This window comes from Pan paniscus, chromosome 5 (assembly GCF_029289425.2).
Source record: "Pan paniscus chromosome 5, NHGRI_mPanPan1-v2.0_pri, whole genome shotgun sequence".
NCBI lineage: Eukaryota > Metazoa > Chordata > Mammalia > Primates > Hominidae > Pan > Pan paniscus.
This window is the reverse complement of record NC_073254.2, coordinates 176,914,548-176,940,696: the sequence shown is the minus strand read 5'-3', so window position 1 is coordinate 176,940,696 and position 26,149 is coordinate 176,914,548. Positions and strand designations below refer to the sequence as shown.

Genomic DNA, 26,149 nt, shown 5'->3' with positions numbered 1-26,149 from the left:
TAACTGTATTATGTCTCTTTTTTAAAGTTCTTTATCTTTTAAAGGCACATACTGAAATATTTACCAATGAAATGATACAACATCTGGGCCAGGCATGATGGCTCACACCTGTAATCTCAGAGCTTTGAGAGGCCAAGGCAGGCGGATCACGGCGTCAGGAGTTCGAGACCAGCCTGGCCAACATGGTGAAACCCTGTCTCTACTAAAAATACAAAAAATTAGCCAGGCATGGTGGCAGTGCCTGTAATCCCAGCTACTCGGGAAGCTGAGGCAGGAGAATCACTTGAACCCGGGAGGTGAAGTTGCAGTGAGCCGAGACCTCGCCACTGCACCCGAGCCTGGGCAACAGAGAGAGACTCCTTCTCAAAATAATAACATCTGGAATTTACTTCAAAATAATAAAGGGGGCAGGGGATACGGGGATGAGAAGGGGGAGACAGAGGTGAAACAAGATGAAGGTGGAGTGACGTGTGCCAGATTAATTACACCATTATCTACTTCTGTTTACATTTGGAAATTTCCTTTTAAAGGAAACTGAATGAAGTTAATGGTATGAAAGGCAACTTCATGAACCTAGAGTGGGGCTGAGACTGACTCTGGCTTTCATCTGAAAAACTATGCCTCCAACCTCCTCCCCTGTGAACATACATTAAGCATTAACCATAGAACTTTCAATCTTTCTGTTTCATAATGCCCCCACCTATTTTTAACGTGTTTGCTGCACTATTAAATCCTAATGCTTAGCTATCCTAAACAAAACAAAACAAAACCCCTCCATGATCTTCACCAAATTAACCTTAACAATTTCATTTTTCCCCTAGGTTCCCAAAGTAAAACCTGCTCTTCTTGTTGACTCAGTGATCCTTGTTCAATCTTTTGATCTCAGCTGAAGGTGCCCTCCCAGCCTAAATCTCACACTCTGACTTTATCTTAACCCCACCTCTTAAAGGCCTGGTGTCCTATTTCACCAGCTCCAAGAAGCCTTATGCAGCCACAGATCTCTTCTAAGGACCTTGAATCTTTGAGTTCAGACAAACCCAAATTCAAATGCCAACTTCACTATTCATCAGCTGTATGAGTCCAAACAGCTTAGTTTCCTATTCCACCAGCCATATTGGGTGGCAATGGCCTATGCAGACTACGAGTGCATCACATCTGCCTTCACTCCTCCTGCTTGTCTATCTCAGGCTCATGGTGCTCAAAGAACAGGGGTGGAATGGGTCTCTTGCATGTGCCATGATGAGTACTGTTCATTATCTGTTTAGAAGACTACTAAATCCCTTCAATTTTTCCCAGTCTACATCGATAGTTTCCCTTCCCCTCTGCTCCAAAAATCTTTTAGTTTAGATAAAAATCACATGTCTAAACTGCAAACGCTTTTTAACTGCAACTAATCCCAGAGGCCAATTAGAAGCTTAAAGCCATATTCCTTCTAATAAACTATATATATATTATTGATGAGTCCAAAGAATATTCAGGATATTATTTATTTTCTATCAATTCAAAGGAATAATTATTTCCAGACTTTTTAAAAACCTTTTTATAATTTTCTTTTTTTTAGAGAAAGGGTCTCACTGTGGTGCCCAAGCTGGACTGCAGTGGCACAATCATAGCTCACTGTGACTCAAACTCCTGGGCTCAGTGGATCCTTTCTCCTAAGCCTCCTGAGTAGCTGGGACTACAGGTGTGTGGCACCACACCCAACAAAAAACCATTCTAGAAAAAGGACAGGCTTGTATAAGCTACTTCATGATGCTTTCTTACTGGTAAGTCTCAGTCTTACTGACAAAGGACTCAACACTGCAAAACGCCTGCAATTCACAGAATGTCACCATGGCACAGGACACCCATGTAAACAAGGACCTGCAGTCCCTGGCTTCAGTAAAGAGGAACCCCGAGGGGATTTGGAAGAAAAGAACAGAGCAACAGCAAGAGCAGCCGTCTCCCCTAAGCTTAAGAAGCAAGAATCCTGGAGGCTGCTAATTTATATTCAAAACTTAAGACAAGCTTTTAAATTTGCCTTCTTTCGTAAGAAAGAAGTTTTCATAAGACTTATTCCTAAACTAACAGTGGGCTCAGAATGAGAAAGGAAGCCACATGGTTGCCTAAAATTAATTTTCCTAAAATAATCAACATAATGATAGGCAAGACTAAAGACTAGTTAAGATTTTTAATAATGAATGTATTTTAATAAAGTCATAAAGGCAAATGAGCCACAGTAAATGTTCTGCTCTCTATACTTTTTGTAGGGAAAAAGTAATGTATCTAATAATTTTTAAAAATCTATACAACATCCAAGAATCTCAGCTCCCTATAACTTATTACCTAAATAATTCCTTTCCTCATCCATAAAACCAAGATACAGTAGCTCCCCACCACCCTTACCCACGGTTTCGCTGTCCATGATTTCAGTTACCCATGGTCAACTGTGGTTCAAAAATATTAAAGGGAAAAAATTCCAGAAATAAACAATTCACAATTTTAAATTGCCCGCCTGGATGTGACTCCTCCCTTTGTGAGGCAATCCACGTTGCAGGCGCTTCCCATCCACTGGTCACTTAGGAGCTGTTACCAGATCCAGTATCAGTGCTTGTGTTCAAATCACGCTAATTTTACTTCATAATGGCCCCAAGGCACCAGAATAGTGATGCTGGCAATCAGTCAGCCAAAGAGAAGCTGTAAACTACTTCCTTTAAGTGAAAAGTTCTTGACTTAATAAGCAAAGAAAAAAATAGCACATCCTGAGGTTGCTAAGATCTAGGGAAAGAATGAATCTTTTATCCTTGAAACTGTGAAGGAAAAAGAAATTTGTGCATAGTATGCAGAGTTCAGTACTATCCACACTTTCAGGCATCCACTGGGGGTCTTGGAACTTATCCCATCCCCTGGCTGACAAGGGGGATGACTGTATAAGGGACCTGCTACTAAGATACAGGAACCTACCTTCTAAGGTTGTATTCATGATCATGACACATTGCCTTCAAGCAATTAGCACTGTGCCTGGTGCCATTTAAATGTTCACAGATGTCAGCTATTGTTATTTTTAAAAGCATATTTAAGAATGAGAATCAGTCTGGGCACCATAGATTATGCCTGTAATCCCAGCACTTTGGGAGGCTGAGGCAAGAAGATCGCCTGAGATCAGGAGTTCAAGACCAGCCTGGCCAACGTGGTGAAACCCGTCTCTACAAAAATTAGCTGGGCATGGTGGCGCACACCTGTAACCCCAGCTACTTGGGAGGCTGAGGCATGAGAATCACTTGAACCTAGGAGAAGGCAGAGGATGCAGTGAGCCGAGATTGCACCACTGCACTCCAGCCTGGGCAACAGGGCAAGACTGTCTTAAAAAAAAAAAAAAAAAGAGAGAATCAACTAATAGAACTTTATCCAGTGGCTATGATGCTGACGACAGTGTTGGTAGTAACAGCAGCTGCTAATAATTCTACATCACACCATCTATCAGGTACTCTCCTAAGTGCTTTACTCATACAATAAACTCTTGATTTCCACACTGACCCCATAAAGTAAGTACTATTTTACTTATGAAGAAAATTAGGTTGAGTAACCTGCCAAGGTCACTCAGTTGGCAAGTGGTGGAGAAGGGATGGGAACCAAAATATTCTTTCTCTAGAGTGTGTGCACTTAACGATGCTCCCACCCGCCACATAAGGAGGCACTTCTGGACCCTACCTGACAGCTGACAATTCCCAACCAGAGGTTGGGGTCCAGGAATCTGAATTTCCCAGATTTGTCTATAAATTTCAAAGACTGTTGATTAAATACAGTGTTATATTTTCATTAAATTATGATAATTAAGTGAGTCCTACAATGTGGGGTTTTGGATATTACTCTATTACCTAGCATCTGTAGTAGGGCATTTTGCTGTAACATTAACAATGGCTAATTTCCCAGGTAGATACCTGTCCACCCACCCTTCACCTATCCTCCTTGGGCCAGGGATGGTCTTATTTGTCTTACTGTGGTTAAAGCAACAACTTGAGAAGATCATCATCAGCTTTTCAATGACATGGCCCTGCACTGGCATCTCACACTTGGAAGGCTGACTCTTGCTCTAAGAACCCAAGCCCCTTCTTCTCCCAACCAAGAAGCAGACTACTTCCGGCACATGAGCCACAGACCTGGAGGGCCACAGGAGGCCTTCAGAAACTAGCAACATCAGTTCTTCCTACCCCACATTGGGACCATAACTCATATCTAGGGCCTGAATTCTTGACCTGGAGTAGAAGGGCTTTGAACACTCCCCTGAGAATACAGCAACTCTGTGATGCATGTATTTGTCTGGGAGGAGAATCTGTAGCTTTTACCAGATTCTCAAAGACTCCAGAAAGATTAAAGGGTAAGAACAGAGATAATCAACAATGGGATTTACCAAAACTGAAAACATCATAATTTCATAGAGATGTTTTGAACCAGATTAGCTGCAAATAACCACATTCAACATTGTAATACTTTTCTAAATAACTGAAATACAAATAAAAATTACTTAAGAATTTGCAAATATGCCATTAGTATCTGAATTAAACATGCAATAAAAGCCCAGACTGCTTAAGTAACTCTAGTCTAAAGAGCTACCTAGGCCAGGCATGGTGACTCACCCTGTAATCCCAACACCTTGGGAGGCCGAGGTGGGTGGATCACTTAAGGTCAGGAGTTTGAGACCAGCCTGGTCAACATGGTGAAACCCCATCTCTACTAAAAATACAAAAAATAGCTGGGCACGGTGGCACGCACCTGTAACCCCAGCTACTTGGGAGGCTGAGACAGGAGAACCGCTTGAACCTGGGAGGCAAAGGTTGCAGTGAGCTGAGATTGCACCACTGCACTCCAGCCTGGACAACACAGCAAGACTCCATCTCAAAAAAAAAAAAGGGGGGGGCAACCTATACAGGACCCCTTACGTTATTATCCACACTCTTCACTTAGACGAATACCATGGGGGGTTGCAACTGGCATGACAGTGACCTGCTGAGACAGAGCTCCTGAAACCACTTGCTGGATAAACAGGTACAGACCTTCTTTTTGCCAAAGAGAGTGAAGTAAAGTGCCAGAAAGATCCTGCCTCAAAAGCCTGTCTTGCCAATTCATCCCTAAAACTGCTGAAGGGGTTAATCTCAAAAGTTGTCTGATTTCTCTGTGAAATGCCTATGGAGTGAAAGCTAAAATAACTGAAGGAAAGAAAAAGAAAAAAAAAAGCTAGAGAAACAGAAGAAACAGCCAAAGACAATAAAAGATAAAGAAGATTCTGTTGTTTTGCATTGTATCAATAATGCTTTCAAAATGCAAGAAGCACAAAGGATTCTGCTGAATTTTTTTTACAAATACGTATTACTTTTTGAACTTTTTACAAGATGTTAAAATGGATCATTTGATCTACTAAATTATCTCTTCCCCACTCTAAGAGTACAGACTTTCAGAAAAACAATATACTAAAAAGAACTTAGCATCCAATTAGTATCAACTTTACCAATCTTCTATGAAAGCAGACAGGCCACAGGCATCCCCCTTCTCCAAGAAATAGCAGAAAATGTGAATTTTTTAGAGATTCCCTTACATTTTGTGTGTGTGTGTGTGTGTGTGTGTTTTCCCATCAAGTGCTGCTATTATTGTAGAAGACTTTTTACCTTTTAAACAGTCAAATTTCCATTCGGGAAAAAACATAAAGATGACTCCAGAAATCTGAAATTATCATCAATTACATCAAAATTAAATTAAAATAAAATTTATTTATTTACCCACTTTATTTATTTCTTTAGTCACTTTATGTTAAACACCTCCAACTTTCCAAGGAGGGCAAGCTATATATTCATCTCACTTTATGTTAAAATGAACACCTCCAACTTTCCAAGCAAGGTGAGTAATATATTCATCCTGAAGTTAATCCCCCACTGCTCTTCCATAAGGAAAGCAGACATGAGAACCATTGCTTTCAAGCAAGGAAGATACACCAAATATTTGGCAACTGGTAAAACAGTGGGGTCCAGGGTCCTAGAGTCCCCCTGCTAATTAATTAATTAATTACTGCCTGTAATCCCTCAGCTACTCAGGAGGCTGAGGCAGGAGAATCACTTGAACCTGGGAGGCAGAGGTTGCGGTGAGCTGAGATCGCACCACTGCCCTCCAGCCTGGGCAACGAGAGTGAAACTCTGTCAAAAAAAAAAAAAAAGAAAAGAACAAGAAAAAGAGAAAGAAAAGAAAACCACAGCTGTATACATACCAAAGGGCCTTCCCTGCCCGACTTCCTGACGCCATCTTCTTCTGTCTCCCTAGGCTAATGCAAAGAGACATAAACCCATTCCTCTCCCAAAAGCCTAGCACTTTGGGGAAAATCAATCAGTGACCTAAGCTGGTTCTGTTCTTTCTTTTGCAGAAAAAAGGAAAAAGGTGACCACTGCCCACATTAGCAAATGCTAAAAATAATGCTACATTTCAAACATCTGAAGATAATCTTCCTCTGGAATACAATATACATAGAGCTTGTTACTCTAATTAAAAATTTTAAAAATCAAAGAAACTGATGAAGAAAGAACTTTATGTATAAATTATGTTTTATTTCATTTTTCATAGTTTAACATATTGAAATGAGCATGTTAAAGACAAATGAAAGCAGCTGAGAGTAGCAAAAAAACAATCCAGGAAAAAAATAATTCCCCAATTTCCCTTGTGTCAGAATATAAATACCAAGGAAAGAGAATTGAGTGAATATACAATGAGCCTCGATGATACTTTTAATTGCACACTGCATTCTCTTCCCAACTTCATCCCTCAGTACCAATGGGGGCAGGAGCAGGGTATCAGAGAGGAAGACAGATGGGCTGTCAGGCCCAGGGAGCTGAAGGGGAGGGAGGTGAAGGGGTGCAATGAGGAGGCTTGCTCGGAGAGCGCCAGTTCTACCCAACTTTCTGGTTTAGAAGAGCAGGCTTCTTCTTCCACTGGCTGCTGAGTCTGGGGAACTAGGACTAAAAACTAGAGAACAAGGCAATGTCCACTCATGCGTGAAGACATCTGGTTCAATTCCATAAATCCTCCTCTGGCGGGAGAGAGGGATCACCCACCTACAGTTAGTTATAGCAGTGTTAGGATCAGAGAAGGAGGTGAAGCTTAATTGCTCTTTAGACTAAACCCTCCTCTTAAGGTGTTTGAAGTTTTTCTTTAGCCTTTGATGAAATATATCATTCATTCATTCATTTAAAGAGCCAAGGTCTCACTCTGTGACCCAGGCTGGAGTGCAGTGGTGCGATCAGAGCTCACTGCAGCCTTGAACTCCTGGGCTCAGGGATCCTCCTGCCTCAGCCTCCTGAGCAGCTGGAGCTACAGATGTCCGCTAACACGCCCAACTAAGAAATACATCTTCAACAATCTAAGGTTTTCCTCTCCTGCCTCCATGGTAGACAGTCATGCCCAGCTGATGTGATCTCCTCCACATTTCAGTTAAACTGGGCTAAGCAGCTGCCCAACAGTGTCTGAGATGCTTCAAACCAGGACACAGCTGGCCACACACTCCAGGCCTGCCTGGCTTCCTGGCTACTCTTCTCAGGAGGAGCCTTCCATCCCCTTTCTAAAATTAGTATTGAAAATATTATTACTATATAATTCCTCACTTCCTGGTTTTAATTCTGGTACTAGAAAGAAAAAAAAACTTTAAATTTATGTTAAATATGAAAATGAATACATAGCATTATCAAATTATGATCCAATGCAATTAAATTCCCAATTATACTTCAAAACATATTTAAAAAACACTGAAAGTTTTCCATTAAAAGCCAAAAATGCTTCGATACTAGAAGTGATGTGTATAAAATCTGAGGATTTTTCTCTTGCTTTCTTCTGCTACTATTAAGGAAAAGCAAAGGCCCAGGCAGACATAGTTGCAACTAACTACAGATTCACCCTGATTTCTACAGCAATTAAGAAAACCAAATTCATACCAAAAGACATTCTAACATTCTCAAAATGTTATTTTTCTTCATTCTTCAATGGGTCTTTTTTTCTATTTTTTTTATTTTAAGAAGCTTTCAGGAATAACGCCACCAAAACACACAATAAACTGAAACTGTTAACGCAGCAAATTACACCCATATTCAAAACGAGTGCTGAGCTTTTACTATACTAGTTTTTCCCCCAAGGGAGAAAAAGAGAACAGAGAGAGGAAGGTCACTAGTCCTCATTCCCATCCTCCTGGCATCAGTCATCCTGCCAGAGCGAGCGCAGGCAGGCTGGTGGCTCCTGCAGCCTATCTAACCCCACCTCTGTGCTCCCAAAACCGGCCCCAACACAAGGTTAGAAGCCCCAAGTCAACAATCAGAGTCTAGGAATAGGCCTTGCTCAGCCACTAAGTGACCCAGAAGTTGTCTCCTCGGATGCTTACAAGCTCTTTAAACTTAAAAGGAAATCTCCCTCAGCAATGGTTCAAAGCCTGAGACAACTGTAGCAAGAAGAAAGAAAAAGATTCAAAATTCAAACATAGCCCAAGTCTTCACTAATAATATCCTTTAAAACAAAGAATAACATTAACTACATTCTGGTTTTTATTGAGTTAATAGACTGTGTTAATATCCAAAAACTAAGCAATTAATGGCAACAAACTATATATGTCCTTGTTTTTTTGCTCTTATAATAAAATCTTAAAATAGGTGAAATGAACACTTCAGTGGCTTTCCGCAGGCCTTGTAAGGTTAATTTTCCCCCAAAATCTGCAGGATTGGCTTATAAATTAAATTTTGGTCTTATTTCTATATAAGAAACAGATTTGCATAATATAAATAACAACAATATAAGGAACTGTTTACCCCACAATGGATCACAGCCTCTGTCCCTACTGTGACTTCTGTGTTCCTTCAATGACTTGAGTGGCATGCTGTTACAAGCTTTAAATCAAAAATATATTTCACTATGTTTTTAGCTTTAAAAAAAGTATTTTTTCTAAGTTAAGCTCCTTTGAAAGATTTTGCTTATTATGTGGATTATGATGGATATTTTATGTTAAAAAATTGAAACTTATTTTAACCCCATGTTCCAGTACTATTTCGTTCTTTTCCAAATGATTGCCCATGTGCCAAGTACTTCCAGTTCACGGCATCTCTTTTAAAAATTGCTGACCACAAAGATGTCTGAAGAAAGATATTTTAGAAAATATCATTTAAACACCCATCTACCTACTCTCATAAAAGTAGACTCAGATTTCCACTTGGTCCAACTATCAAGTGATCTACTGCTAGAAGTTAACTGCTAAACTAGTACTATTTTCTGTTTTAAATGATATTGAACAATAAATAACCTCATTTCATTTTTAATCACTGAGGCAAAGGCAATATAAATCACCAGTTCCCACCATAATTAATATGCTCCATCTAAATGACCTTGACTGTTAACTGACCTCATTGTCTCTCAGGAATGGGCATCCCCTCTATTTTCACTAACAAGGAACTGGCCCTATCCCAGGATCACTTCTTCTCTCACCAGCAAAGTCTTCCTCATTCTTCCAGACTTCCTCTGAGACACTTTTATCAACAACATCTTCTCCTAAGCCTCACAACACTAGAATCACAGCTTGAAACACACCCCTCCCACGGCACCGTCAACCCTCCTATTCAACTAGGGGCTCCTTTAGGTCAGCAACAACATCTGATTCAACACTAGATTCCCACATGCAAAACAGTCCCAAGCCCAAAGGGGCTCATAAAATGGTTTATGTTTTGCTTGTCCAACAGACCCTGAGGTAAATAAGTACACTTTCATAATACCCATTATTTCTCTCAAGAATCCGAAACAACTATATCAACTTGAAGAGAAACTATACGTATAAAAGCAAAGTTTGAAATTATGTCGCTGCTTTACACTAAGGTTTTTTAAAAAGATCCATACTCTCTAAAAAAAAAAATGGTGACTTCTTAAATAGGGTTACTTGCTACAACTCTTCTCTAAGAAAAGAAAAAGGTTTTTCTGGCTATGAGGGCACAACAGTGTCCCTTAAAGCCATGAAAACAGACAGGGTTGTGCAAGGGTGCCAACTGTTCCAGACCAGCAGAAGACCTCGGTCACAAGAAAGGGTACTGACAGACAGCCCCCTGTCTGCGGCCAGGCAACTCTCTTTGAGTTACCTGATTGTTGGAACACTGGCCTTGACACTTAACACACAACATCTGCCAGGAGACGATGGGTGAAGGTTCCTGGAGAAATGTGTGCCTTAACAGGAAAGGGGGTCTCTTCCAGTATCTTAGGAGAGTGAGTCTGAAGCAGAACAGGAGTCAGAGGTAAAAGGAAAACGATTCTGAGTCTAAAGGTACTAGGAGGAGAGAGAAAGGTCATGAGAGCTTGCTAAGAGGGGACCGGGAAGCAGACCTGCACGTGATGCATCGAGACCTGACAATGGGGAAACGTAAGGCAAGCAGAAACGTTAGAGCAAAACAAAACAAAAACTAAACCACAGCATTGAAGGAGCTTTCCCCTCCTATATAAAAGTATTAAATCTCGGTTAATGAAGTCTGAGGAAGTAAGCTAGGATGTAAAAATACTTTAAAATAGAAGCAACTTCTTCAAATAGCTTTTTTTAAAGGCCATAAAAATAGATGCTTTTTAAAAGAAGGAAATGACAAGTGTTGGGTAAATAAGATGTCTGATGAACGCACAGTGTGCACCTCTGATGTCCTAGTTATCCTCTATCTACAACAGGAAGAATAAACCAGACCTACTCACTCCAGTTCTAATTCTGCCCCCTAAAAAGAGCAGCAGAGACAAGAAATGGTAATGGTAACAAAAATGTAAACAACAAGAAGTTGTGGAATTCATGGAGCCGCAGTGTCAACAGTAAATCAAAAAAAATTACCAATGTCCAACTGTGTACTTCTTCCTGATACAATCGAATTTCCACGATCTGTTCCATCACTGTAACACATCACCTAGATCCATCCTAATTCCAAATTCTGTGAGGGCTCTTTAATTCTGTCGGTGCTCAGAAAACAGTTAAATCCTCACTAAAAATAAAACTTAAAATAAGAACCACTGGAAAATATATATTAAAATGTAGGAAAGTGAGCTGGGAGGGTGGGGCGCGTAATTTGTTAAAAAACCTTCTAGAGAGGAATTTGGTTAAAAAAGGGGGGGGGCTTTTTTTTTTTTTTTTTTGAGACGGAGTCTTGCTGTGTCCACCCAGACTGGAGTGCAGTGGTGCAATCTTGGCTCATTACAACCTCTGCCTCCCAGGTTCAAGTGATCCCCCTGCCTCAGCCTCCCAAGTAGCTGCAACTACAGGTATGCACCACCACATCTAGCTAATTTTTGTATTTTTAGTAGAGACAGGGTTTCACCATGTTGGCCAGGCTAGTCTTGAACACCTGGCCTCAAGTGATCTGCCCGCCTGGGCCTCCCAAAGTGCTGGGATTTCAGGCATGAGCCACCGAGCCCACCCAAAACCAAATCTTTAAAATGTGCTTTTTTTTTTAATTTTTTTTGAGACAGAGTCTTGCTCTGTCACCCAGGCTGCAGTGCAGTGGCACGATCTCAGCTCACTGCGACCTCTGCCTCCTGGGTTCAAGCGATTCTCCTCCCTCAGCCTCCTGAGTAGCTGAGACTACAGGCATGCGCGACCACACCTGTCTAATTTTTCATATTTTTAGTAGAGACAGGGTTTCACCATGTTGGCCAGGCTGGTCTCGAACTTCTGACCTCAGGTGATCCACCCACCTCAGCTTCCCAAAGGGCTGGGACTACAGGCATGAGCCACTGTGCCTGGCCTAAAATGTGCCTGTTCTTTTGCCTAGCAATTCTATCAAAGAAGAAAGCCTGTTTGCTCACATACATGCATCTATACTGCACAAAGGAACCAGCTATAAAAAAGCATTCCACAAAGCACTATCTGCAATTCCAAAAGAAATCACAAAATTTAAATACCCAGCAGTAAACATTTATCTTCTTCAACACTGTAAAGTATGTTTTACTATGTTTCAGCAGATAAAAAAGATTTTTTGAATGATTAAATCAACAATTTTCACCATGTTTACTAAGTTTCCACTTTGTGCAGGCATTGACCTAGGTGCTGGGGACATAACAATGAAAAACAAAGTCCTTCCACTCATAAATCTTATTTTCTTAAGGTGAAACCACACACATTATTTGGAAAAAAAAAAAAAAAGTGGGCTTGATAGAGAAGAGCCAAAGATTTCAAAGGGTCAGAAAGGATGGATTGACATACATATTGTTGGGATGGGGGAAAATATAGACAGGGCAGGTTTGTGGATAAAGGGCTGGGTGGCCAGAGGCCCGCTTTGGATATGTTGATTTTCCAAAGCCTGTTGGGCATTCAAATTAGTGATTACCTGCAGGAGCTGGACATACATAGATGTAGAAAGGACAAGACAGATCCAAGTTGCAAAAGTACATATGAAAGTCAGAAGCCTCCAGATACTTAAAGCTTTGAAAGTAAAAGAAATCATACAGGTAAGGTGGGTAGAGCCACAAAAAATGAGGGGCCAACACTGAGCCCTGGTCATGGGCCAGTATTTGGAGGCCAGAAAGATAAAGAAAATCTAGCAAGGAAAGGCAAGGAGTGGCCACAAAGTAGGAAGAGAGCCAGGAGAGGGTGGCATCCCAGGAACCAAGCAAGACAGGTGCTCCGAGGAGGAAGATACCGCGTCAGCTGCATGGAATGCTAATGACAGGCGAAGGATGGAAGGAATGACTATCACCCATCAGGCTGAATAACAGAACACTGGAGGCTTTGAAAAGAGCTGTTTCATACCGCATGATCTCACTCAAATGTGGCCTCTAGGAAAGGTAAGCTCAGAAGTGGAGAGTGGAATGGGGGCACCACGGGCTGGGAAGGGCTGGGAGCTGGAGAGTAGAGAGTGGAATGGGGGCACCACAGGCTGGGGTGGCGCTGGTAGTTCGGGAGTGGAGAGTGGAAAGGGGGCACCATGGGCTGGGAGTTGGGGAGTGGAGAGTGGAATGGGGGCACCACAGGCTGGGGTGGGGCTGGCAGTTCGGGAGTAGAGAGTGGAATGGGGGGACCACAGGCTGGGAAGGGCTGGGAGTTGGGGAGTGGAGAGTAGAATGGGGGCACCGTGGGCTGGGATGGGCTGGTTGTTGGGGAGTGGAGAGTAGAATGGGGGCACCATGGGCTGGGATGGGCTGGTTGTTGGGGAGTGGAGAGTGGAATGGGATCACCAGGGGCTGGGATGGGCTGGTTGCTGGGAAGTGAAGAGTGGGATGGTGGCTCATGGGCTGGGGTAGGCTGGTTGTTGGGAAGTGGAGAGTGGGATGGTGGTTCACGGGCTGGGATGGACTGGTTGTTGGGGAGTGGAGAGTGGAATGGGGGTACCATGGGCTGGCATGGGCTGGGAGTTGGGAAGTGGATAGTAGGATGGTGGCTCATGGGCTGGGGCGGGCTGGTTGTTGGAAAGTAGAGAGTGGGATGGGGGCACCACGGGCTGGGGTGGGCTGGGAGTTGGGAAGATGTCGATCAAAGATACAAAATTTCAGTTAGATGGGAAGAATAAGTTCAAGAGATCTGTTGTACAACATGGTGACTGTAGTTAATAATATATTGTATTCTTGAAAAATGTTGCCAGGTGAGGTGGCTCATGCCTGTAATCCTAGAACTTTGGGAGGCTGAGGCAGGCAGATCACAAGGTCAGGAGTTCAAGACCAGCCTGGCCAATATGGTGAAACCCTGTCTCTACTAAAAATATAAAAAAATTTGCCAGGCATGGTGGCGCGTGCCTGTAGTTCTAGCTACTCGAGAGGCTGAGGCAGGAGAATTGCTTGAACCTGGGAGGCAGAGGTTGCAGTGAGCCCAGATCGCGCCACTGCACTCCAGCCTGAGTGACAGGGCGATACTCTGTCTCAAAAAAAAAAAAAAAGAAAAGAAAAAGAAAAATGTTGAGTGGATGTAAAGTGTTCCTACCACAAAAATGGTAACTATGTGAGGTACTGTATATGTTAATTAGCTAGATGTACTCACTCTACAATGTAGTATATATACTTCAAAACATCACATTGTACACAGTAAATACATACAATTTTACCTCTCAATTTACAAAGCAAGTGAAAAAAAAAAAAGAAAGTATGAAAAAAGCCGTTTCAATAGAATAGTTGAAATAAAAGCCTAGACAGAGTAAATTCAAGGGATACCAGCAAATGGGGAATACAAGAAAAGAGAAAAACAGGCTTGTGGTTTCGGTTAAGAAAGGCATTTTTGTTTTGTTTTGTTTGGGGTGGGAGAAATGATGGCATGTTTAAATGCCAATGGGAAGGACAGAGAAATGGATGGTGTGGGGAAAAACCAAGAACTTGAGTGGACCAAGGGCACAGAGCAGCCTTCCAGAGGAACAAGGAGATTTCTGGCAGAGTGTGTACATCACAGATGGCAGACATGATATGCAGACACAGGCTGGCTGGTACCTGTAAGTTCTCCTGATTGCTTGTGTTGATTTCTTCAGTGAAACAGGAAGCAGCCTCACTAGCTCAGAGTGAGGGGCAGGGCTTAAGCCTTTTGGGTTTGAAGACAGAGGGAGATCTGAAATAGCCTTAGGGAAATGCAAAGCTACAAGGCAAGGATGATCTAACATCAGTGGTCACCAACTCAAATGAATAGCAGGGTCTTCCCTCCGTCTTTCCCCATCCCACTCACCTGGAGTGGGCACAAAAGTGGATTTCATCAGGCTTGCATAAATAGGTTTAATAAGATGGGGCTGGCGAGTATTTAAGAGTACATGCAGGAGCGTGAGGGCGAGTATAATGATGGGCTTGGAATTTTAGTTGGGTAAGGAAGAAAGGGATGACAGGAGGGGCATAAGAAACAGTTAAACAAACAAACAAAAAAAGAGGTTTGATTCACTGTTTCATTTAGTTTGAAGAACTGAGCCAGCATTTTAGATATTTTGATCAATACAGACATTGAGAGCACCTAGTCTGCCACCGGAATGGGTAATTCCTTACATTGTATAATGGGTAACGTGGAATCCTTTACACAACATTTAAGAAGATTATATATGCATTACATGTTTATGTAGATAATTTAGAAAATACAAATGAAGCAAAAGAAAAGAAATCTTTACTTTCTTACCAGTTTTTACTATGTATTTGTATTTTATTTACAAATTTATAACATTTCCAGACTTTGGGGTAACTTACCTTTTCTAACAACTCTGTGAGCATGTTATTTAAAGTGGTCTTCTATACTTTCATTTCTATAATTACTGTTGTGTGGTCATTGATCCCACTGATTCTATGCCTGCTTGTGGTTTTGAGCTGTTCATCCCACACATCTGTAGCAGCCTCATTTGCACCTGTGGAGTCCATGGCTCCCACACACCCAGGCACAAGCCTCTGACTCTCTCACAAGCCTTCTAATGGAGAAGTGCCTGAGCATTTACTTAAGAGAAACACAAATGTGTTATAGGCAGCTTTCTGTCCTTTCCTACCTCTTTCCATTACATTCAGGGCATCATACTCATGTTTGAAATTTTATACATAGGGAACTCACTTTACATATGAATTTCAGGAAAATTAAGGACATATATAACACATGTAGTGACAAAATTTCAACAGAGTAGTTAGTTGTCACAAGGACACAGAAATGCATTTAAACAGTGGCTATAGGGTAGGAATGCTAGATTATCCTGCAATGTGTAAGAGTGACTGATGGAAAAGATCACCATGCCACAGCCAACACTACTTTCAAAAGTGCCAACGTTTGGGTATATTTAAAAACAAAGCGAAAAAAAAAAAAAACTAATTATTTAGCTGAGTCTAGAACCCAACTCCATTTTGCAAGGAAGAACAAGGTGTTCTTAAAATCATCTTATGACATAATAAATTTTCCAGAAACAAAACCATCACGTATATTGAGGGAAGATTATACTTTGTTTTGCTCAGAACTTTGCCAACAGTTGCTCATCATTTCAAAAGATGACATCACCACTGACAACCCTGCTGGAGACATTTGAGTTGCCAATGCAACATTCCTATATCAATCTCATTTTGTAGCTGTCAAGTTCACAGTGATCACACATATACATCAAGCATCTATTTCACAAGTCTTCTAAAGTAGTATGCCTAAACATTTGTTTAATTAAGCATACAATACTTTATTATATACTTCTTTCTTTTCATTTTCCATATATAGTTAGTGCCTTATTCTAATTTTGTTTAAAATTTTGTGTGGGGAGAGCTCATATTACCTAAGAACTTTATTTTAAAAGAATAAAGGAGACACTAGAAAAGTTTGATTCAAACAATGAGAAGGTATTATCTGTATGTTCTAAATGATCTATCATAAACATTACATATTTGTATGGTTTCCAATTGTATAAAGGATACCTAAGGAACAACTAGAAAATATGAAACTACCAGTTCCAGCAGTATGGCAGATTAGATGCTCTAAATAGCTATTGATTGAAAAACCCGAAATACTGGATAAAATGCGTTTTCTAATCCTTTTTAAATGAATCCCAGACTTGCCATAAATGTGAGTAACATGAAGAACACCCAGAGAGCAGACCGAGAACAGAGAAACCAAGAGAGCAATAGAAGCCGACTTTTGCTATAGATTCTAACTTTCCCTTTGACGACTATTCGAGGAACAGGGAAAAGGAGAGGAAGTCCAGGGCCTGCCAAAAGGGAGTAAAATACAAGACAATACCTCTCAGTTAAATTAAGGACCAAGAAGGGCTATACCCATCATTTAAGAGCTTGCAAACCCACTAAACAGAAAAGAGAAATACCTGTCTTGAACTTGATATGCAGAGGTAGCAGGAATAAGTGGCTCCTTTAAGAAATAGCAACCACAAGCTAACCACCACCAGGATATCTGGTCAAAATTAACACTTAATGGTGTGGTCTACAAAACCTCAGGAAGATACTTCATTTAGAACAGCCCCAGAGACCATCATCACCTAAACCCTCTAATCAATCTTAACTTCACTGTTGTGGGACAACCAAACATTACGCTCAATCTGATACAATAAACGCACAGCATCGCCTATGAAGCATCCAGACCAAGTCAGTCAGAAATGACGGGTAACAACCACCCCAAACTCAGTGGCCTAGGGTCACCAGCATGTGTTGTGCTCACCAATGTAGGGTACAAAGGGAAGCTTTATCTGTCCATCACAATGTCTCTTCAGCCTCAGCTGTAGCTGATGGTCACAAGAAAGGTGGGGGCTAGAACCACCTAGAGGCTCTTCGCTCAAAAGGAGGATCACAGACCCATCCTGTGAACAAGGGCAGGCCTAAAATGTCGGGAACATGATTTTCAACGACCGCAAATAAAATGTTTATCTTCAAGCCTGTGGATCTAACTTGCAATGTACAGGAAACAGATGAGCAAGTTAAGCCACATCAAGAGAAAACTGGCAGATAAAGCCATTCCACAGGACAGTTGACCCAGGTTTTTCAAGATGTCAAGGCACAAATTTGGGGGAGGAGAAACTGTCCTAGATAAAAAGGCTTCAGAACCAAATCAATGTAATAAATCTTGTTTAAATTTTGCTTGAAACGAATGATACAGAAGGATATTCTGAAGACAACTGGGGCTATCTGAACATGGCTAGGTTTGTAGACAAGTGGAATTATATTTAATTTAATAAGATGTGGTAACAGAGCTGCTGTTATATAAGAAACGCCCTTGTCCGGATGCGGTGACTCACGCCTGTAATTCCAACACTCTGGGAGGCTGAGGCAGGTGAATCACAAGGTCAGGAGTTCAAGACCAGCCTGGCCAACATGGTGAAACCCCGTTTCTACTAAAAATACAAAAATTAGCCAGGTGTGGAGGTCGCGCCTGTAATCCCAGCTACTCAGGGGGCTGAGGCAGGAGAATTGCTTGAATTCAGGAGGCAGATGCTGCAGTGAGCCAAGATTGCACCACTGCACTCCAGCCTGGGCGACAGAGCGAGGCTCTGTCTCAAAAAAAAAAAAAAAAAGAGAAAGAAAAAAGAAAAAAAAGAAGTGCCCTTACATTTTATACACACATAGAGAACGATTTTGAGAAGAAATGTATCTGTGACTTAAAATACTTTGAAGAAAGTCGGAAGAGGAGGAAAAGATGAGACAGGGCAGCAGACATGGGAAAATACTGGTAATATTAAAACTAGGTGAGGGCATAGGAGTGCTCATTATGTCATTCTGCGTATCTGTATATTCTTCTTGTAATAAAACTTTCACAAAATCAAACACAAAACATTGTTCAAGATAACTGGTACCCATAGGCACCTGGCAAAAGCAAAGACCAATCAATCCTTCTGAGGAAACAGAATGCAAACCCAGGCCTCAATAAAAATGTCTTCAAAAAAAAATAAGCAATTTAGAAAAACAAGAAATTTCTTAGAACTAAAAGAGAACAAAAATGATACATATCAAAAGTTGAAAGATTCAGCCAAAGCAGTACTTAAGAGAAAAAATTTTAGTCTCATATTTAGCTTCATCAAACAAAAAATGTTCAAATAAAGTAAGCATTCACTTGAGTGGGGGCGGGGGGGGGGAAGAACAGCAAAATAAACATCAATAAAGTAGAAAGCAAGACGTAATCAAGGTGAGAGAAGAACTTCATTAAGTTTGTTTACAAGGACACACAATAGAGACAATAAAGACCAAGTCACTTTGGAAATGGTTTTATCAAGAACAAAAGAAGAAAAACCATTATGAATTAAAATGCCTTAACTCTGGATGGTACAGAGATTAAAGTAATAAAGGCTATTATGAACTTTATGTTAATAAAGTTGAAAAATTATATGAAATGGACAAACTCCCATACATAGGAATATATACACAGCAATACTCACACAAGAAGAAATTTTTAACTTGAATATGCCTATATTGACAAAAGAAATGAAATAAAAAATTTTAAATGGCTGGGCACAGTAGTTCATGCCTGTAATCCCAGCACTTTGGGAGGCCAAGGTAGGAGGATCACTTGAGGCCAAGAGTTTGAGACCAGCCTGGGCAGTAGAGCAAGACCTCAACATCTCTACTAAAAAAGTTGAAAAATCAGGGGTAAGACAAAAGGTAAAAATAAAGAGCTATACAACCCTTTATAGCTTTATAAACAGTTTTACTAAACATTCAGAGAACAGATAACAACACAAATTCTTTCAGTAAATTAAAAAAGGGACTCATCTTCAATTCTTTTTTTTTTTTTTTTGAGACAGTCTTGCTCTGTTGCCCAGGCTGCAGTGCAGTGGCGCGACCTCGACTCACTATAACCTCTGCCTCCCAGGTTCAAGCAATTCTCGTGCCTCAGCCTCCCAAGTAGCTGGGATAACAGACGTGCGCCAACATGCCTGGCTAATTTTTTTTTTTGCATTTTTAGTAGAGACGGGATTTCACCATGTTGACCAAGCTGGTCTCAAACTCCTGACCTCAGGTGATCTGCCCTCCCAAAGTGATAGAATTACAGGCACGAGCCACCACGCCTGGCCTCCAATTCATTTTCAGCTCGAAAAGTACAGATACCAAAACCTAACAAGGATAATTACAGTTCAGTCTAATTCATGAATTTCTGATTCAAGAAACCTAAAACAAATGTTAGTAAACTGAATCCAGTGATGAATAAAAAAGACAATATATCATGAGGCTATGTTTATTATAGAATGTGAGTTTCATTTGATACTTAAAAGGTAATTTACCTCAAAAACAGATTATAAGTAAAAACAAAGTGATCATCTCAATAGATACAAAAAAGACAGAAGATAAAATTCAGTATCCACTCATGAAAAAATCTCTTCGCAAACTAGAAAAGAAGGGAACTTCCTTAGCCCAACAGTGGACAGCTACAAAAAGAAAGGGAAAAGAGAAAAGAAAGAAAAGAAAGGGGAAACATTGTATTAAATGACGAAATGCTGGAAGCCTTCATTTAATCAGGGATAACACAGGAACAGCCAGCCGTTTCAAAGAATGCATATAGGGGAGCCAGTCTGCAGAAAGGCAAAAAAGTAGGAAGGCAGTGATTTTTTAAAGTATTATTTTAATTAAAAAACCTGAGACTTCACAAATCACTAGAATTAGCAGAATTAGCAAGAATTTAAAAGGTGGCTGGACACACACACAAAATTAATATACAAAGTCTGTTCCATTTGTATACACCAGTAACAATGAGAAAATGTAATTTTTTAAAGGATACAATTTACAATAGCAACAAAAAATAAGGTATATAGGAACAATCCTAACAAAAGTAGTACAGCAGCTCTTTTTGAAGAATGTTATAAAAGAAACTGAAAAGTACCTCAACAAATGGAGAGATGGAAAGCTATCCCATGCAGGAGAGGCAGGGATGGTGGAGTGGAAATGGGCAAAGGCAAGCATTGGAAAACCAGGCAGAAGAGCCAGCGGACTGCACGGTTTCTACAGCACAGCAACACTGCCCGAAACAACAGGTGCCCAAGGCCACTTGCTGATGACAAAAATGACAAACCATCCCCGCTTCTTTTTCTAAGTGGCTGGTGCTTTTTTTTTTTTTTTTTTTGAGATGGAGTTTCGCTCTTGTTGCCCAGGCTAGAGTGCAATGGCACGATCTCAGTTCATCACAACCTCTGCCTCCCAGGTTCAAGTGATTCTTCTGCCTCAGCCTCCCGAGTAGCTGGGATTACAGACGCGCCTCCACGCCCAGCTAATTTTGTATTTTTAGTAGAGACAGGGTTTCTCCATGTTAGTCAGGCTGGTCTCGAACTCCCGACCTCAGGTGATCTGCCCACCTCGGCCTCCCAAAGTGCTGGGATTACAGGCATGAGGTGACTGGTGCTTCTTTACCAATGACAACCCTGCCCCACTTCAATCCTCCTGTCTCCTAGATAAAAATTAAAATACCTAATCACAAAAGTACCCCCAGCTTCTTGAGAGCAGCCAGTTGAGGACCACCCCTCCTCATGATGCCACTCCCTCTTAAGAGTCATCTAACACACACCCCAACCCTACTACAGCCCCACCTCCCCCTTTCCACAGTGCTCCTGGGGCTCCTCAGGACTGCATCCTCCCTGGCCTGCAGCCACCTAAGCTAAACAAACGCATCTTTTTATTACAGGGATATTTCTCATCTTTGGTCAGTGGGCTCCAAAAAGGAAAAAGCTATTCAAGTAAAGTGCTTCTGTGTGTCTTATCATTATTCTTTTCTAAGTACCCTGTTTCACAGAAGATCCCATTATAACAATAACAAAAGATAAAATTCTTAGAAAATAGCGTGATAAAAAAAGAAAAAGTTTATAGGAAAAAATAAGCACATACAAATAGCAAAAGGAAAAAGAAAACCAACAACTGAAAAAGAAGGATAATGAGAATATACTACCCTATCAGATACTAAAAGATAATAGAGAAACAGTACAATACTAACGCATTCATAGAAGAACCAATGGAGAATAACAGAAATCCCAAAATGACCCCAAACACCATATACCTAAGGAAATTCAGTTAATGATTTTAGTGGCATCAGGGAAAGGTAGTTGCAATGGTTGATTTTACGTGTGATCTTGGAAGTTACTGTAAATGGAATTAACAATTTCAACGGAGACTCTGAGAATAACAGATTGTTTTCCATAATGTGGGTGGGCCTTATCCATTTAGTTTGAAGGCCTAACTATAATCAAAAGACCAGCCCCACCTAAGCAAGAAGGAATTCTCCAGCAAGCTGTCTTTGACTTCATCGGACCATCGGCTTACCACCTGCCAGCCCATACTGCAGGTTTCGGAAATGCAAAACTCCATAAGCATATGAGCCAATTCCTTATAATAAATCTGTGTGTGTGTGTGTGTGTGTGTGTGTGTGTGTGTGTGTGTGTGTGTGTGTGCGCGCGCGCGCGCATGCGCGCACATGTGAGCACAATTGATTCTATTCTATTATTCTATTCTATTGATTCCAGTCCTCTGGAGTTAATAACTCATATTACAGACAAAGGCCCAGTCTCCCTAATATACAAAGAATTTTTAAAATAATTTTTAAAGACCAACAACTGAAGAGAGAAAATTCAAAATATATATAAATTTACAGTTCAGGAAAAAGGAAACACAAATGCCTTTAAATACACAAGGCAACACTCAACATTACTCATAACAAGATAAATGTAAACTAAAACTATATGCTTAGAAAAAGAAGTATTTCAGATTTTGGCATATTTGCATATACACAAATGAGATATCTTAAAGAGACGGAACCCAAGACTAAACATGAAATTCATTATGTTTCAAACGTGCCTTACATATATGGCCTGAAGGCAATTTTATACAACGTTTTAAAATACTTGTGTGACTGAAACAATGTTTTACATGTGTTTTGACTGTGATCCATCACATGAGGTCAAATATGGAATTTTCCACTTGTGGTGTCATGTTGGCATCCAGAAAGTTTCAGATTTTGGAGCATTTCATATTTCAGACATTGGGATTTAGGGTGCTCAATCTGTACCAGATTGGCAAAAATCCAGAAGCTCTGTAAAGCCATGCTACTGGCACATATGTAGGAAGAGTCCTCTCACGTGCAGATGGGAGTGTGAATTGGCTACAACCTGCAATACCCACTGGGAATGCAGATGCACACACCCTTTGCCCAACACTGTGGCTTCCAGAATTCATCCTGCAGATATTACTGCCCACTTATGAAATGACACATACACAAAGTTTAGCATGGCATCATTGTTTCAATTCAAATAACCAGAACTAATCTAAATGTCCATCAAAAAGAACTGGTTAAATATATCATGGTATGTCCATACAATGTAATGAAGCTATAAAAATGAATGAGGGATTGCTGTATGTGCTCCTTTGGAAAGATCTCTAGAAAATATATTTAAGTGAGTAAAAGAAGGGGATGAGAAAAAACAATATGGAAGAAGGCATACAGTATATACTATATATACCATCATTTGTGTAAAAATAGGGTAAAAATAAAAGTACGGTATTGTGCTTCTTGATATAAAGAAACTCTAGAAAAACATACAATAAACTATAAATGGTTATCCAGTCAAGAACGGGGGTGGTGACGTGGGCAGAGGGAACTAAGACAGGAAGAGACTTTTCTCGGAATCCCTTCCTTGTACTTTTTATTTTTTCAAACCAATGAATGTATTGATTAGTCAAAACATTAAACATATGAAAAATATTGAAAACACAAAGTGAGGTATCTTGATGGAACCCTAAAATTATACCATCTGTATCAATCGCATTAACAAGACACCAAGTACTACTAATACTTGCTAACTGACTGCCTTATACAAAAGCAAGAGATTACATAAACCACATTTGAAAACAAAAGGAAAGACTGCATAAAGAAATGTTCTGGTCGTTATGAAATACTGGCTGGTTAAACTAAATATGGTTGAGCTTCTTAAGTTTTTAAAGGTATATGAATTCAGTGTTATTAAGATTTAGCTTGATTTTGATAATACTTTAATGGTAATTTTTACTTTGTTTCAGGATAGATTTAGGGGGATTACTTAGGTTTTGGAGGTGCTAAATATATCTATAATGCCAGTTATCACTTTTTTGAGAAACTTTCCAAATCTATCTCCCATCCAACTCCCTAAAATCCAGGACTGTTCCTCTCAAACCAGACCATCTGATGAGGCCACTTAAATGTCTCCAACTTTCACCTCTCTGCCCCACAATGAATATAACTCAGACATTTTATAGCTAGGGAGTACAAACCCAAGAAAAAATTTCCAATGTATTTTGAGCAATGTTTGGTTTTATTCAGAATATACAAAAATTATTACAATTACTTTAAAAAGCCATGGTTATAGAGTATTTACCATATAATTTATTGTATTCAAATCAATAAAATGATAGCAATAATCAAAGTATAAGACAGACTGAAACTAAGCACATTAAAATAATATTCATTAAAATAAGATTTTACTTGTAGTATGCTTTAAATATTTAAATATGAAAGATATTAAATAACTAATTGCCATGTGCTGGAAGTCATCAGTGAATAATTTTTAAAGGAAATAAATTTTGAGCTTGGTCTTGAAGAAAATGACAGGCATTTAGAATCCTTAATCAAATCAGTTTTATGATCAGAGATTCATTTCAGCACACTACAGTCAAATGAGTAACATAATTTATCTATTGAGTCCTTAAATTTTGATGACATGACAAAACACTCTGTGTCTACAGATAAGTGCAATAAGGCTCTGAAAGCCCCTTGAAAAAGGTTATAACTTTATCAAAACTCCGGATACCAGCCTCTCTCATCTAAAAAGAAATTATATTAAAGTGTTTTAAAATTTTCATACACTTTAATAAAAGACTTGACCAGGTAACTATGAAATGATGTACATTCCTACTGCTACAAACCCCACAGATGTTACTTTTTTTTTTTTTTTGAGACAGAGTCTCACTCTGTTGCAAGGCTGGAGTGCAGTGACGTGGTCTCCGCTCACTGCAACCTCCGCCTCCCGGGTTCAAGCTTTTAAATACATGTATGTAAAAACAAGATTGTACTGGGTCTCGAATCCTAGCTGTTGTTTTAACATGTTTTGCTTAAAGTCATAAACTCTCTTTAGAATTCTCTAGTAAGTCATACGGAAAGGGACTCCAACAAACCCAAGAAAATATGTAAGAAACCAGCCAAATTGATTAAAATTTAGCTCCGTAAATTTATTTATTTTGCTTAATATCCACGATCTAGTCAAGCCACAAAAGAAGTCCTTTAAAGAGGAAAAAGTCGATGCTACATGTGTTCACCTTCTCTTTGCCACCTCCACCACACAAAAGAGAAGGAAGGCAGTATTAAAATGGAAAATTATATTTTGATGTTTATGATTGGATGTGCTACGAACATTTATCTGGATTCAGAGTAAGAGTCCCTCACTCACTACTCCTTTTCATGTCACTCATGAGTGACAGTCTCTAAAACATAAGGAAACTGAATCATTTTATCAAATAACATATATACTATTTTTCTACAATTCTGTAAGCTGAAATATATAACCCAGTAACCTAAAGGAGTATTTAATGAGACTAATTTAAACTAGAAACTGCTTGATATATTTAAAGTACATGATTCCAATTAGTATTCTAATATATTGCAACTGAAGTGAATATCTACTTATAAGCTAGTTTAGAGAATAACACAGTCAAAGGCAACAATGTTTTCACACAGTAGCACTTACCATTAAAACGAAACAAAACAAAGGTCAAGATAAAAATACCATGCACGTGCCAACTAGAAGGATTAAATGATTGATAAAATCCTTCTCCTGAATAAGCCTTAACAAAGTGGAAGAGTGCTTTCTTGAAAGGTTCAGAACACAAATGACAGGGAACAAGCAATGACTGACACTTTCTGCTGCCACTAACCAGTAATGCAAGCAGCTATTAAACCAGTCACTCTTCTCACCCTCCAATCTCAAAAGGGGAAAAGACGGAGGGAGAGATGGAGTTAGATTAGGTTCCAGTTATGCATTCTCTCAAAACTAATTTTTTTTCCACCAGAACATAATTTTTAATAAAGGACAGGAAGATGATTCAGAGCCGGGTCTGCCTTGGTGGAGAAAACAGGGCCCTGCGGGGCAGTGAACGGTGCTCACCTGCTGCGGCTGGTACCTCTGCTGGGACTGGGACGGCAGATACTGCGCCTGGGGTGGGAGGTGCGGGGGCTGCGGCTGCTGGCTGTAATATGGCTGTTGGCCCTGCTGGCAGTAACCACTCACACCTTGCTGTCCATACTGAGGTGGCATCTGTCAAAAAGTCAAGCAAAGCAAATGAGAAAGTCAAAATGTGCAATTAAATGAAATCAAATATGGTTTCAATTCAGCAACATGAAGGGGGTTCTCTGCTAAGCAACTAAACTCAGTATTTTTAATCCTCTCTTCCTTAAACAAATCAACACGCTGCTTTCTATTCACATACTATAAATGAAGTCAAAAGGCAATCTGCTTTGCCTTTAAAAACCATCATATTCTATCAGATAGAAACTATTGATAATATCATAAAGATGGAGAGGGGAGGAAGTGCTAAATACTGAGACTAAAGAATAGCCTCTACTAAGAAGGAGAAGCATGATATGAAATCCATTCCCACACAACAGTGAAAAAATGAACTCAAACAGTCCAAGTTAACTCACTAAACTTTACAGAAGGCTTGTGGTTTGGGTGCTTTCTTGTGTATGTTTGTTTCTAAGTTCAGAATGAAAAAGTCAGAATATACC

General features: G+C 40.0%; 1 protein-coding gene across 11 annotated transcripts in view; it reads right to left on the bottom strand.

The window, feature by feature from the left end:
- ARID1B (AT-rich interaction domain 1B) overlaps positions 1-26,149 on the bottom strand; it is a 436,783-nt gene that overhangs the window by 283,983 nt on the left and 126,651 nt on the right. For all 11 annotated transcript variants that reach the window (XM_034963130.3, XM_034963134.3, XM_034963128.3 and 8 more), the window contains one exon: positions 25,530-25,679. In XM_034963130.3, the coding sequence (XP_034819021.3) occupies positions 25,530-25,679 (150 nt within the window). The remainder of the gene's footprint in view (positions 1-25,529; positions 25,680-26,149) is intronic.